The 13,812-nt window shown below is 40.0% G+C and overlaps 1 protein-coding gene across 1 annotated transcript in view; it reads left to right on the top strand.

Annotated features, from left to right (window-relative positions):
* The first annotated feature begins 3,432 nt into the window (after positions 1-3,432).
* LOC112646266 (cytochrome P450 3A12) overlaps positions 3,433-13,812 on the top strand; it is a 33,352-nt gene continuing 22,972 nt past the window's right edge. Inside the window, exons 1-4 of the mRNA XM_025426105.3 lie at positions 3,433-3,757; positions 7,355-7,448; positions 9,370-9,422; positions 11,562-11,661. Coding sequence (XP_025281890.2) covers positions 3,687-3,757; positions 7,355-7,448; positions 9,370-9,422; positions 11,562-11,661 — 318 coding nt within the window. The 5' untranslated portion in view covers positions 3,433-3,686. The remainder of the gene's footprint in view (positions 3,758-7,354; positions 7,449-9,369; positions 9,423-11,561; positions 11,662-13,812) is intronic.

Below are 13,812 nucleotides of genomic sequence, written 5' to 3'. Positions count from 1 at the left end.
CCTAGAAAACCTTGGCCAAATGAACCCTCTGGCCTTGTTTCCCCTCTGCTCCTTGCTGAACAGTTTAGGAAGTCTTACAAAGTAGAAAAATATTTAATTTTTTCTGTGATTTTTGAACTTTTTACCCTGGAATCCCCAAGCTGGGTTCCTGACAAAAACAATTAATTATGTTCTTCCTATTTTCAGCAAAAAGTTAATTGATGGTATTTTTTTTATTTTCTTATTTAAGAAAAGTCACTACTTTTCAAAAGGCTGTATGTGCATAAGGTGAAACATTAAAGTGGTATAAGAGGAAAGTGCTTTAAAAAAAAAGAGGCAAGTGCTTTTATACTATGAAGAATAATATTTCCTGTAGGTTTTTTTAAAAATTTTTATTTATCTACGATAGTCACAGAGAGAGAGAGAGAGAGAGGCAGAGACACAGGCAGAGGGAGAAGCAGGCTCCATGCACCGGGAGTCCAACGTGGGACTCGATCCCGGGTCTCCAGGATAGCGCCCTGGGCCAAAGGCAGGCGCCAAACCGCTGCGCCACCCAGGGATCCCCATAAATGGGAATCAAATATTATCAAATGTTTTTTCTAAAAGTATTTTGATGATAGGACTTTTTTTAAAACTTAATTTATTAACGTGATAATTGATATTTCTATTTTTCTTGTTAACCACCCCTGAGTTCCAGGTTCAAATCCAACTTGATCAGAGTGTATTATCACTGCTGCATTAGGTTTACCTGCTCAAGGTCAGTCAATTCACACTAGGAGGTCAACAATTAGAACAACTGATAGCTGACCTGTGAACTGGTCCAGACAACTGGAGGCTACTCACCCTCTCCTCTGTCCTTGGAATGTGTATTTTGCTGTCTTTCCCATCCCAGAAATTGCCCCAAAGACACAGCCTCAATTTAGTAATGTGGTGCTTAGACTATCTGGAAGGTACATGTGACTGAACACAGTTGAGGTCTATGTATAAACTTTTAAGATGTGGCAGTCAGGTGTAGAGATCTACTGTCTTATAGCTACCCAAGACAAGACTTGTGAGTAAATTCCTTTTGCATATTAAAACTGTCAAACTGAGGTGGTATTCTATTACTTGGATTTCTTCCTGGCTTCTGCATATAGGAACCAGTTTCAGATTACACCTGAATAGGTTGTAAACTCAAGCTCTCTTGAATGTTATTTGAGATTCAATTTGACCAATGTCTATAGAAACAGAAAGCATATAAGCTATTTCCCGTTGAAGAGAACACATAGTTACTTTTCCTTGGCTGTACTATAATTTGTTCGTTTTCTCTAGCTACAACTGAATGATGCCTGGGTCTTTTTTTATTTTATTTTATTTATTTTATTTTATTTTATTTTATTTTATTTTATTTTATTTTATTTTATTTTATTTTTTTTGCTTTTTTTTAAATTTATTTTTTATTGGTGTTCAATTTACTAACATACAGAATAACCCCCAGTGCCCGTCACCCATTCACTCCCACCCCCCGCCCTCCTCCCCTTCTACCACCCCTAGTTCGTTTCCCAGAGTTAGCAGTCTTACGTTCTGTCTCCCTTTCTGATATTTCCCACACATTTCTTCTCCCTTCCCTTATATTCCCTTTCACTATTATTTATATTCCCCAAATGAATGAGAACATATGCCTGGGTCTTAATTATATTTTTATCCCACGTATTTAGAGCAGAGTTTGGAAAGTACATGATGTTAGTACAGGAAGGAGTACATGACAGCCACGAGGGATGAGGGGTGTTGTTCCAAAACACAGTGTCTTCCTTCATACATTCTGCACAACTCTGAGGATCCGAGTTTCATCATATCAGGTGTCACCTCCTGAGGAAAGATGGAGCACAAAGCTCGTGCTTCTTTCCCCCTACAGACAAGGCCATCTGTATTGATCTGGTGCTGGCTGAATTTTAGTCCCTAGCAATGACTAGCCTATCATTACTGGGACAGGTTCTAACCAGCTAGAGCAGGGCCTGAGGTAAATAGGGCAGGTGGATGCCCTTATTGGCTTAGTTACAAATCATCATAGTGGAGCATGGGTTTTGGAGCATATTAGTTTCCACAGAGGCTTGGTTTCCAAGTAAAATAAGAAAGGCTTTGTGCTTATGTGAAGGAATTAAGTTGTCCAGATTATCAGATGACAGGAATCTTCCCTTGTTTGCATGTATTCTGTGTACTCTGCTGGGGAACATAGGGAGGCAGATCCCACCCAACCATACCCTTACTACCATCTTGACTAGCATCTGTCTTTCCTGCTGATGTAAGGCGGAGTCCTTTGTCCTGGAAGACCCACAAGATAGCTGCTGTTCAGGTCACCGTGGAGGTAGGAACAAAAATTTAACCACTTTGCTGTTGCAGCCTGGATCTCACTATTTATGTAGTGACCCTTACCAGGGAAGGGCAAGCATTGAATACTGATGTTTCAGAGCCCAGGAGACTTTCCAGTCTCTCTTCATGTTTGCTTATTTACAATTTGTTCTTGTGATCAATGGGTTGTTGGAAAGCTCATTGCAGTCACTGAGTCTCAGTTGCCACATCTATAAACAGGGAATATCATGACCCTATTGAATGGTGCCCAGTGAAGGCACCAAAAGGGGCAGAAATATTTCAGAATTCCTGGGACTTTCTCTCCTACTTTTCCTGGGGATCATCTTCCAGCTTCCTATGTCTGCCCATTGTTACTATTCAAGCTTGCAGCCACTTCTTTCTTAATTATCTATTTGTAGGGCTGTGTTGTCCCAGAGATTCCAGAAGTATGCCACATAATCCATAGTTTCTTAGGCCATGCAGACACAGTACATGGGTCAGAGTGATGATAATGAGCAGGTGTAATTTCTGGATACTACTATGTTCTTAGATTTCTCCTGGAGGGTATGTGGCCTGGTCACCTACAGTCCACCCAAAAAGGACACACAGGAAGCCCCAAAATTTCACCTCTGCCAACTCAACTCCACCAACCTTTTCTGGATGCTCCCCTGAGAATATAGTGCTTTCCTGGGGGATTAGGTATGTAATGTTGATGAGTACACAGACTGCACCTCTAAGAAGCTATGTGTAAGGCAGATAGGTGTCAAGACCAACAATGGGACTAGAGTGTAGAGAGGCCAATAATAGTACAGAAATTTCCCAGAGAAGGCAGTGGTTATATATGTCAAGGAGGTTGTTGAGGAAAGACTCTAATAGTAATTATGTCTGAAGTGGGCTTGGAGGATGAGTAGGATCCTTGTAGGGGACACAGGGGGATTTATAGGCAGAGGAAATTACATGGGTAAAGATGTGTAAACCTAGCTTGTTTGAAGGATTTCGAGTATTTAGGGGTGTAGGGAGCCATGGTGACAAGGACAGGCTAGAGATTTAAGGTGAGTGGCTTTCCCTGTGTCTATAACCTTTAAGATTACTAATAACACTGAGTTGTTTATTAATTTCCCACAGAGCGTGAACTCAAAGAAGATCAAATTGAAAGTGTCTACCTTGCTTTGCCAACACTCATGGGTGGAGTACCTGGAGGTGGAGCAAGAGTGGCCTTTCTACTGGTTGTAGCTCCAGCTCCTCCCCCTTTTCAGTATATACATTCTAGCCTCACTGAATCATTGCTGTGGGAAGGGAAGCTCTGCACATATAGGCCAGTGAAGACTAGCACACACTGCTGAACAAAAGTAAAGAGAATACGCAGAAGAAAAGTGGCCATGGACCTAATCCCAAGCTTTTCCATGGAAACCTGGCTTCTCCTGGCTACCAGCCTGGTGCTCCTCTATCTGTGAGTAACTGTTCAGGCTCATTGCCTCTGGAGCCTTGACTTGGGTTACTAATCAGCATCTACCTTGTTTCCCTTGTCCATTTTGAGGATCAAAAGAGTTAACAAAGGGTAAATAGCTCAAGTGTTGAGTACTTCAAACATGCTAGGAACACATAAGAGGTTATTACTGATCTCACCAGATCTACTAAAGGAGTACCCCCCATACCACAACTATAATTTCTGTAGGTAGGAGGTAGAGTGACATTACTTCCTCTTAGAGATGATCTTCCTATTGACCACCATTTGGGATCTAGACTAATCAATCTGAATTCAGGAAAAGCAGAAAAGTCAACAGGCCCTGGTGGTCTGGCATCCTCACCCCCTTCCCAAGCTATGGGGATTCATTCTGGAAGTAGAGGGAGTGCCTTGGGTCTTTGTCTCATTCTCTTTACCTTCTGGTCTGTGTCTGCTGCAGTACACATGTAGAAGGATTGGGCTTGTGTCACTCAGGTGGTTCCTGCTCCCCTCCCTCCACCACCAGGCATCATGTACCTAAAGCACCTCGTGCAACCCGACTTCCAGGGTCTAGGAGATGCCTCACATTTCACTTCAGAATAGGCTCTTCCCTCTTTTCTGTGACCCTCTCCTGTCCATCTCCCCACTCTGTAATATGCAGAATCTTTACCTCTAAATGACCATCTTTACAGCTGAGGAGACTTGGCAGATTTCTTAAAATGTTATTCATTTCACCTTTTCCTTCCAGTCTCTGGGAGGGTTAACATCAGTATAGAGATTTCTTTACCCCCAATATGAAATCTGCCAGCTGTCACAAAGACAGAGCCCTGAAAGCCAATTTGGATTTTAAATATGTTTTTGCCTTTATATTACAGTACTGGAGGAGGAATCTGAACATCTAGCATAGGAATTCCTTTCAGTGGTGGGATTACTAGCATCATGGAGCAGGTTGGGAAAGACTTGAGTTTCACAGTGTGGGTAGGAATGGACCATCCATGTCATGTTTCACTTATGTTTCAATTTCACTTTCTTTAACAGTAGGAAATCATGAGGACATGAACATAGAACATGGAAACCTCATTTTCATTTTCTGAGAGAAAAGTTAGGATTCCCAGGTGTTTATGGCAACACATTTTTTTGTGTGATGACGTTTAAGATTAATTCATGTGGTTTAATTTCATTCTACTTAATAATAGATTTTTTCTGAGATAAGACTTTCCAGCATGTTCTTTCTGAAGGATACAAGAGGGCTATTGGTTCAGCCTTTACTACAAAGGTGTGTAAATAACCTACATCTTCTAGAGTGATGTTGAGGATATGAAATTAGTGTACACACACATAGTTCTGTGATATAGGTCATATATATTTTTAAATCCATTGACTGGGAGGTTATTTTAACCTCTCAGCACAGGGGAGTAGTGAGACTGAGCCAGTACTGTTGTGAGAGGCATCCAGGTAGGACTGGGGATGGAGCGGGAGAATATTCTTTCCTCAGAGCAGATCTCCCAGAGATTCTTTTTTGATCCTGGTTCCACAGGTGGTCATCAATGGATCGCAGGGTTAGCATCTCATCTGCTTGCAGCCAGTTGTCAGGGTTACCATGTAAGTCATAAGTCACAGTGTGTGTGGTCTGTCTGGCAGTGGGGCTGTCACTGGATACTGTCATCACCAGGTAAACAACACTGTAGACTTAGAAGACACTGGTGTAGCCAAGATTCAGTAGCTGTAGACAGTGCCCTCTGCATGCAATGCAACGTAAAGGCAATAAAAATGAATGGCTTTATTTTAACCCCTTCATGTGTACCAAAAGCAATATTAATCTACCAAGAAGAGGGAAGCTGGAAAGAATCAGAAAAATTTTCCTGGCCTATCCTCCATGACATATGGAGCCATGTGAGTCTAGACACTAGACAAGATCTTTCCTTGGGACCAGTGTTGCTGATACTTTCACTCACTTGTTTGGCCTCACCTGGGAGTTCATGGAGCATAGTGAATGTTCAGAAATAGGACTTGATTTGTTGTGGTGGTGATGGCAAAGAGGGGATGGAGGTGGGACTGAAGCTACCCTGGATACTGGTAATTGGTGCTCCTGTGTCCAACTGTTCTGGAGGAAGGATCCAAACACCCATCTAGGTCTTGCTAGGGGCCTCTTCTGGTCCCTCAATACACATCCATTTATGCAATTTGGGGTTTTATTTAATTATGTAAGATTTACTAGATTTGTACAGATTATTTTGAACCTATACTATCTTTCTTAAAGGCTAGCCTCCAGAGATGAGGAGACAAGGTCTTCATTCCAGTCTATGGAACGTTTTATCATTACTCATTTTATGTTGCATAACATGTATTCTGCTATCAATTAGAGGTATCTGGACTTTGGAAGGCCCAATATCGGTAGCTGAAAGCACCTGTAGGGCATGTAGCCATTTCTGCCCAGCATCCTTTCCCATCTTACTTTCCTTATTTGCCTCTAAGGGGTTAGCCTTATAGGTCTATCAGGTTCATGGGTAAAATGGTTTCTGGCAGCCCCTTCCCTCAGCCTCTTTTCTTCCTCTATGCTGTCATTTTTTAGCAACACCTAAGTGGAAGGTTTGCAAGAATCCAGAACTCCCAGTTGTGGGATTCCACACATGACACATGAAAGATGATTGTAGGCAAACCTACCATAGGGAGCACCATCTGTAATGGGTTTCCGAAATAGTTGATGCACAGAGCAAATAAACTAACTGCTTTGTGAGCAACCATCTTGAGAAGAGAATTAGTGTACCAGGCAGTGTGCTGTGTGTATCACAGGTTGAAGGACCAGAAACAATAAGGGGAAGAATGGTCAGGAAATTGTTTCCTTACTGATTCTTTTATATGGAATCATATAGAGCACCTATGGATCAATCCCCCTTCTCTACAGCTTAAGAGAAGCAGAGTGTCTGACAACAGAGTTGGGTGGAGTTGAAAGCTTCTCACTCTGTATGAGGCCACTGGAGCCCTAGACATAGTTTTCATTGTATAGCAATGAGAATACTGTGGTTGCTCAAGGCCTCCCTATGAAGATAAATTTAAGAAGGACCAGATCCCACACAGCAACAGGTTCTACAAGGAAGGGAAAATGCAAAAGTCTCTGAGTAAGCTGTATGAACATTTTCACGATAGAATGTCAGTAACCCTCAGCTATTGAGTGGATGCAATTAAGTAAAATCTCTTCATCAGAGGAGAGAAAATTTTTCCTCTTCTCACCCAGAATGAGAATCTCCAAAATCATGGAAGAGTTATTTACTAAATAATTATGAGTGAATTTCCCTCAAGAAATCAGCATGAACTTTTCAGAAGTCCTCAAGTGTGGAAACATCTATCAAATCTTCACTTTAGCATTGCATCTGTGAAGTTTCCAGCTGTTCTTAGCTCTAATCATCATCATACTGTTTGTGTGTCTCACAGTGGAGGTCAGAAAGCAGATGATGAGTGAATGTAATTATTGCTGTTGGAATTGCAGTTATTATTTCTTGCCTACGTGTTACCTCCCTTCTTACCTGTCCACTTCTGCGGCAGTGACTGAGCAGTCCCAGTGCTTATTCCACCTGTGACCTGGCTTTATCTTTCATTTTATAGGTATGGGACCTACACACATGGGGTTTTTAAGAAGCTAGGAATTCCTGGACCAACACCTCTGCCTTTTGTGGGAACTGCTCTGGGCTACCGTAAGGTAAGTATTGTCTAAGCTCCCTCTTTTGCTTCTAACAGTTGTAAATCCTAGCTTAGTTTCATGATAAAAATGCTCCTTCTCAGGAGGAAGTGTTTAGATTTCAGACTTCCCAGAAATGATGTCAAAAGTTCTATCCGACACATGGCCAGATCTACCCCAGGCCATGCTTTTAGCTGTCTGCTATTAGGAGCCTCAGGTTTTCCCTCGGTATACAGCCCAGCTCTTTGGTTGATTCAGCACAGGACTTGATGTTGTAGCTTGTGAGCTTTGTGAAGAGGCTTTTGTTTCTGGCAGGTGCAGATTCCCAGGAAGGCATCATCGTATTTGTAGTAGAAGAGCATCAAGGGAGTCCATGCTAGTAGTCCATTAAGCTGTGTATGCTAGAGTCACACTTTTCTATTCATTGTACAAGCTCTGGATAGCCTTTTCATTTTCTGGGATAGCTCTGGAACTTTAGTTTATTGGGAAGACCAAGATTCACCTTTGGGGAATTTGCACATAGTTGAATTCTCTCAAGAATTGCCAAACCTCTGCAGTTATTTCCAAGCCCTAACTCTCCTTTTGCTAATGGTGACATCTCTTGGGATTTGAGAGGTTGAACCAGAGGTCTCTGCTTTACTTCTCTATCTTCATTGTAGACACCTTCTGGATGAGTTAAACCGGGAAGGAGTTCTGGTGAGGGGTAATGGTGCTTGCCTTGACTTCAGAGTTTAACCTTTGAATGAATTGTGTGTATGTATGTTGTTTTTCATACAAAGGTAGAACCACTTATACAAAGTCACTAGAAAAAAAATGCTTTGACAAATTTATTAAGAAATTAATATACTGAATGGAGTGTGCTAGTGGATCCACAGATTGATGTTGGTGGAGACGTTATGGCTAATCCAGCTCTGATTTCTTGTCCAAGGCCCAGCCCCTGGATAGAAGGTTAAGAGCTTACATCTAGAAGGCCACCAGGCAGTCTCACCTGAAGGCTGTTCTTTGCTGTGAAGTTCCTTTCCCAGATCTGGGACTTTTTTCTCAGATACCACTTATCTCCTGCTGAGACCCTCAGTGGCCAATTATCATCTAAGACAGTCTTGGACTTTTCCCTCTGAAAAAGCAATAATTTCTTTTCCATTTTTCCTGTATCAACTCCTTAGTACATGCTTCCCTAGTCCTACATTTCTGGAACCTTGTTTTGCATGGTTAAAACATCAAAATCACAGTTGAAACTTAGTGACATGAAGTTGTTTTTTTTTTAAATGACAGAAGTGAAAACTCAGATTAAATTTTGTTTTGTTTTGTTTTTTAGATTAAGTGTTTTAATTGGCTCTGTTCTTTGTGCAGAGTGGTGGCACTATCCCCTCTTTTTTTTTTTTTTTTTGAGGTGGATGACTAGAAGGGTAGTCCACCTTGTCATTCACTCATTCATCTCTCATTTATTCACTCAACAAAGGTGTTAGACTTATGTAAAACTGCTAGATTAAAAGAGGTCACTGGTGTCTTAATATCCTAAATCCTCTGAAATCTCGTAGGGCTTATGAGATCAATGAACAGGGTGGTAACTGGGTGTTCAGAGTATGCAGGCCATGCTTATTTTCCTTAGCTACAGTTTTCCCACATGGCCCTGAGGTAATATTTCAGAAGGTTTTGAGATTTCAAGAAAAAACATGCACAAGCCAAATATATCAGATAGACATGGGTTACACAGTCCTCAGAGACAGGGTAAGATGTCCAGTATCTACAATACTAGGAGAGAACTCAAGAGGGACTTGAAATTCTCTGTTCTAGTATCTCTTCTGTTTTCTCTCCCTTTCTTTTTTTCCTATAAGGTAAGGGGTAGTAAGCCACATTTCATGAGATCTAAGTCATTTTGGTCCCTGTTATACATAGGGCTCATTATGTTTAGATGAGTAATATGTTTTGTTTCTTCTTGCAGGGTTTTTCTGTTTTTGATGAGAACTGTTTTAGGAAGTATGGAAGAATGTGGGGGTGAGTATTCTGGAACTTTCTATTGGATAGGCTTGTTGTGATGAGGCCCCTGTGGTATGGACAGTCTCAGTTGAGAGCCCCTTGGGATGAAGCCTAATGTAGTAAAGCTTCTGGAGTCTCTCCTGCCTGGAATCCTAAGTGTCACCAGATGTACAGGTCTAAGTATAAATCGAGCCTGGAGTGGTATAGTGTGGTGTGGGGCTGCTAACAGCCAGTGTGGTCTCTCCCTACATTTCTTTATCTTCTCTGGTCAAGTCCTCATAAACTGCAGGGTTCTGCTGTGTTGGTGTGACCCATAAGCAACATGATGGAATAGAAAGAAGACAGATCTCTGGATCACCCTGGTTCAGCTCACTGCCCCTTCCTATATTCAGTACTTATCAGCTCAGAATGGAGCCAGCCTTACATTCTGGGCCCAGTTCTGTCCTTAGCAAATGGTTCTCATGCATAGCTATAGAGAAGAACCACCTGGAAGAGCTTGTTAAAAATGCAGATTCTTGAGCCCCATCCCCCAGCAACACCAAATCTGAAGGATGTGGGGTGGGGGCCAAGAATCTGAATTTAACTGGTAGTGGAAGTAATATTAGGGTTGTGTGAGATCCTGAATATAAAGGGTAACCCAAAATCATTGTCTCTTGTCCACCCAGGTGTTTTTGAACAAACATGATGGGACAAGGGGAATCATCCAAGAATTATGGTCAGGCTGCTAGGAAAGTTGACCTAAGCACCACTTCAGTAACGTCTATCACTGCTTCAACACTAAATGTACCTGAATCCCACTGAAATCTCTGAGTTTTAGAATTACTTTTGGAGATGGGTAGCATTTAGTATAGTGTCCTTATCTGTTTTTATTTATTTTTTTAATATTTTATTTATTTACTCATGAGAGACATATAGAGAGGCAAAGACATAGGCATATAGTGTCCTTATCTGTTTTTATTTATTTTTTAAATATTTTATTTATTTACTCATGAGAGACATATAGAGAGGCAAAGACATAGGCTCCCTCACAGGGAGCCCGATGTGGGACTTGATCCTGGACCCCAGGATCATGCCCTTAGCCAAAGGCAGACGCTCAACTGTTGAGCCACCCAGGCATCCCTCCTCATCCGTTTTTAGATGTGATCACAAAACCATTTGAGATTCCTCTGTGACATTAAAGAAAGAATAGGGGAATTGTGGGAAATCTTTCATTTTGTTCTTAATAGAAAATGCAGATGATTTATAATGGAAAACAAAATGCCAGAGTAAACCTCATGCTGGTGACAGATTCTTATTAACAGGTCATACTGACACTCAGGAGGTCACGCTAGAATTGAATGGATCACATATAAAGAGTCAGCTTTATATGACAATGTGCAAAATTGGACTTGCTCTGTTGCTATATGATGTCACCTACATGAAGCCCAAAGAACTCACACTTGGGACCCACATATAAGAATAAATATAAGTAATGAAAAGGAAATGTATCTAAAATGAATTGTGCATATTCCCTTGTATTTCTTTATTCTCTTTGTTTTTTGTTTTACATTTTTCTAACAATGCTGTCAAGGACCTCTCTTAAGTTTTAAAATTTATATTTCCTTTCAAATGTAACTAGGAAGCATATTTTAGAAAATAAAGCAAGGATATAATTCATAATATTGCCATCGCTTTTTGAGCATTCCAAGTCTTTTCATTTGTAGACACATCTTCCATATGTGTGATTAGTGTGTGCACAATTTTCATCTAATATTCTATCACATGCCTTTCATGTGTTTGATATATCTTTAACATTATAATTTTTAGTGACTGGGTAGGTGGATTCTCCTTCTTTTTTTTTCTGTTCCTAGATGATTTACATGCCTTCAGTTATTTACCAACCTAACTTCCTCTTTAATAATATTTGATAAATTATTTGAAATGCTGACATAATTCTAAAATATTTGAGATATTTTAAACATAGAAAAAACCGTGGAGAATGGTCCAGGAACTATCCACGTACGCATGTATACTCAATAAATGTTCTAATGTTATTTCTAACCCTAATCTCAGAGAATGGATTAGGTATCATGAGGATAAAAGTCTGGACTGCTAGGCATGGCTGCAGCTGCAAAAACTAACATGTTACGTATAATCACATCTGTTTTCCCAACACAGGTTTTATGATGGGCGACAGCCTGTGCTGGCTATCACAGATCCGGACATGATCAAAACAGTGCTAGTGAAAGAATGTTATTCTGTCTTCACAAACCGGCGGGTAGGCATGGGTTTATTTTATTTTATTTTATTATTTTATTTTATTAAAGATTTTATTTATTTATTCGTGAGAGATACAGAGAGAGAAGCAGAGACAAAGGCAGAGGGAGAAGCAGGCTCCATCCCGGGAGCCCGACGCGGGACTCGATCTTGGGACTCCAGGATCACATCCTGGGCCGAAGGCAGGCACTAAACCGCTGAGCCACCCAGAGATCCCCTATTTTAAATTTACATAGTTATTTATAAAACTTTTATTTTATTTTGAAATAAGAATAGATTCACAGGAAGTTGTCACAGGAGGTCCCATGTCATGTAACCTTCAAGCTGTTTCCTCTAAGGTAAGATCCTGCATAACAAGGTCCAAGCCAAAATTGACATTGGTTCTAGCCACAGAGCTTACTCAGTTGTCAATAGTTTTATATGTACTCACTTGTATGTGTGTGTGTGTGTGTGTGTTGCTCTCTGAACATTTATATTACATGTAGATTTGTGTATTCACCACCCCAAGGATGTTACAGGGCTGTTCCACTACTAGAAGTCTCCTTCTTACTACTTTTTTTATAGGTATGGTGTGTAACTAGTCATTTTGTTGTCTCAGGGTCTTCAGCAGAGCAAACATTTTTTATTTTGGTAAGGCCAGTTTATCTTCTTTTCCTTTTATGGATTGTGACTTTGGCACCAAGTTTGAAAAATCTTCACTTAGCCCTGAGTCTGAAGGAAGTTCTCCAAATATTTATTTTATATTTTACATATAAGTATATAGTTTTATATTTTACATGTAAGTCTGTGATTTATTTTGTATTAGTTTTTAGTGTTACTTGTGAGGTGTGGAGTTTATTTATTTATTTTTATTTTTTTTATTTTTATTTTTTTTAATTTTTTATTGGTGTTCAATTTACTAACATACAGAATAACCCCCAGTGGCCGTCACCCATTCACTCCCACCCCCCGCCCTCCTCCCCTTCTACCACCCCTAGTTCGTTTCCCAGAGTTAGCAGTCTTTACGTTCTGTCTCCCTTTCTTTTTTTTTTTTTAACATAGAGTAAAATTTATTTATTTATTTTTTTTTTAAATTAAATCTTAATTTTATTTTATTTTATTTTTTTTTATGACAAATATTTTTTTTTTATTGGTGTTCAATATACTAACATACAGAATAACACCCAGTGCCCGTCACCCATTCACTCCCACCCCCCGCCCTCCTCCCCTTCTACCACCCCTAGTTCGTTTCCCAGAGTTAGCAGTCTTTACGTTCTGTCTCCCTTTCTGATATTTCCCACACATTTCTTCTCCCTTCCCTTATATTCCCTTTCACTATTATTTATATTCCCCAAATGAATGAGAACATATAATGTTTGTCCTTCTCCGACTGACTTACTTCACTCAGCATAATACCCTCCAGTTCCATCCACGTTGAAGCAAATGGTGGGTATTTGTCATTTCTAATAGCTGAGTAATATTCCATTGTGTACATAAACCACATCTTCTTTATTCATTCATCTTTCGTTGGACACCGAGGCTCCTTCGGTGTGGAGTTTAGTTCAAAGATCTTTTTGTTCTACGGATGTCTAATTGGTTCAGCACCATTTGTGAAAAGGCTGTACTTCCTCCATTGAATTGCTGTTGTACCAGTGTCAAAATTTACCTGGACCTATGTGTATGTGTCTATTTCTCATTTTCTGTTCATTGATCTCTGTATCTATCCCTCCCCCGGGTCCTGGCTCTCTTGATTACTGTAGCCATATAGTGAGTCTCAACATCATGAACAGTGATTTCTCTCATTTTATTTTTGTTGGAATTGTTTTAGGTATTCTAGCTTCTTTGCCTTTCGATACAAATTTAGAATTAGCTTATCTATGTTTACATAATATTTGCCAGGATTTTGTAAAACATGACTTAAAGGTATTGATCAATTTGTGGAAAATCTATATATTTACTAAATCATATCTTTCAATGCATGGATGCAATGTGAGCTTATTTAGGTTTTCTTTGATTCTTTTCACCAACACTTGGTTCTCAGCATAGGAAAACCATATGTTTTATGTTTTGTTAAATATACATTTAAAGTATTTCACCTTTTTTGTGATTATAATTCTTACTGTGTTTTTAGTGTGTTTTAATATATTCTTGTTATTATATAGAAACAGGGTTG

This window comes from Canis lupus, chromosome 6 (genome assembly GCF_003254725.2).
Source record: "Canis lupus dingo isolate Sandy chromosome 6, ASM325472v2, whole genome shotgun sequence".
Taxonomy (NCBI): Eukaryota; Metazoa; Chordata; class Mammalia; order Carnivora; family Canidae; genus Canis; species Canis lupus.
This window is presented reverse-complemented; position numbering and strand designations above follow the sequence as displayed.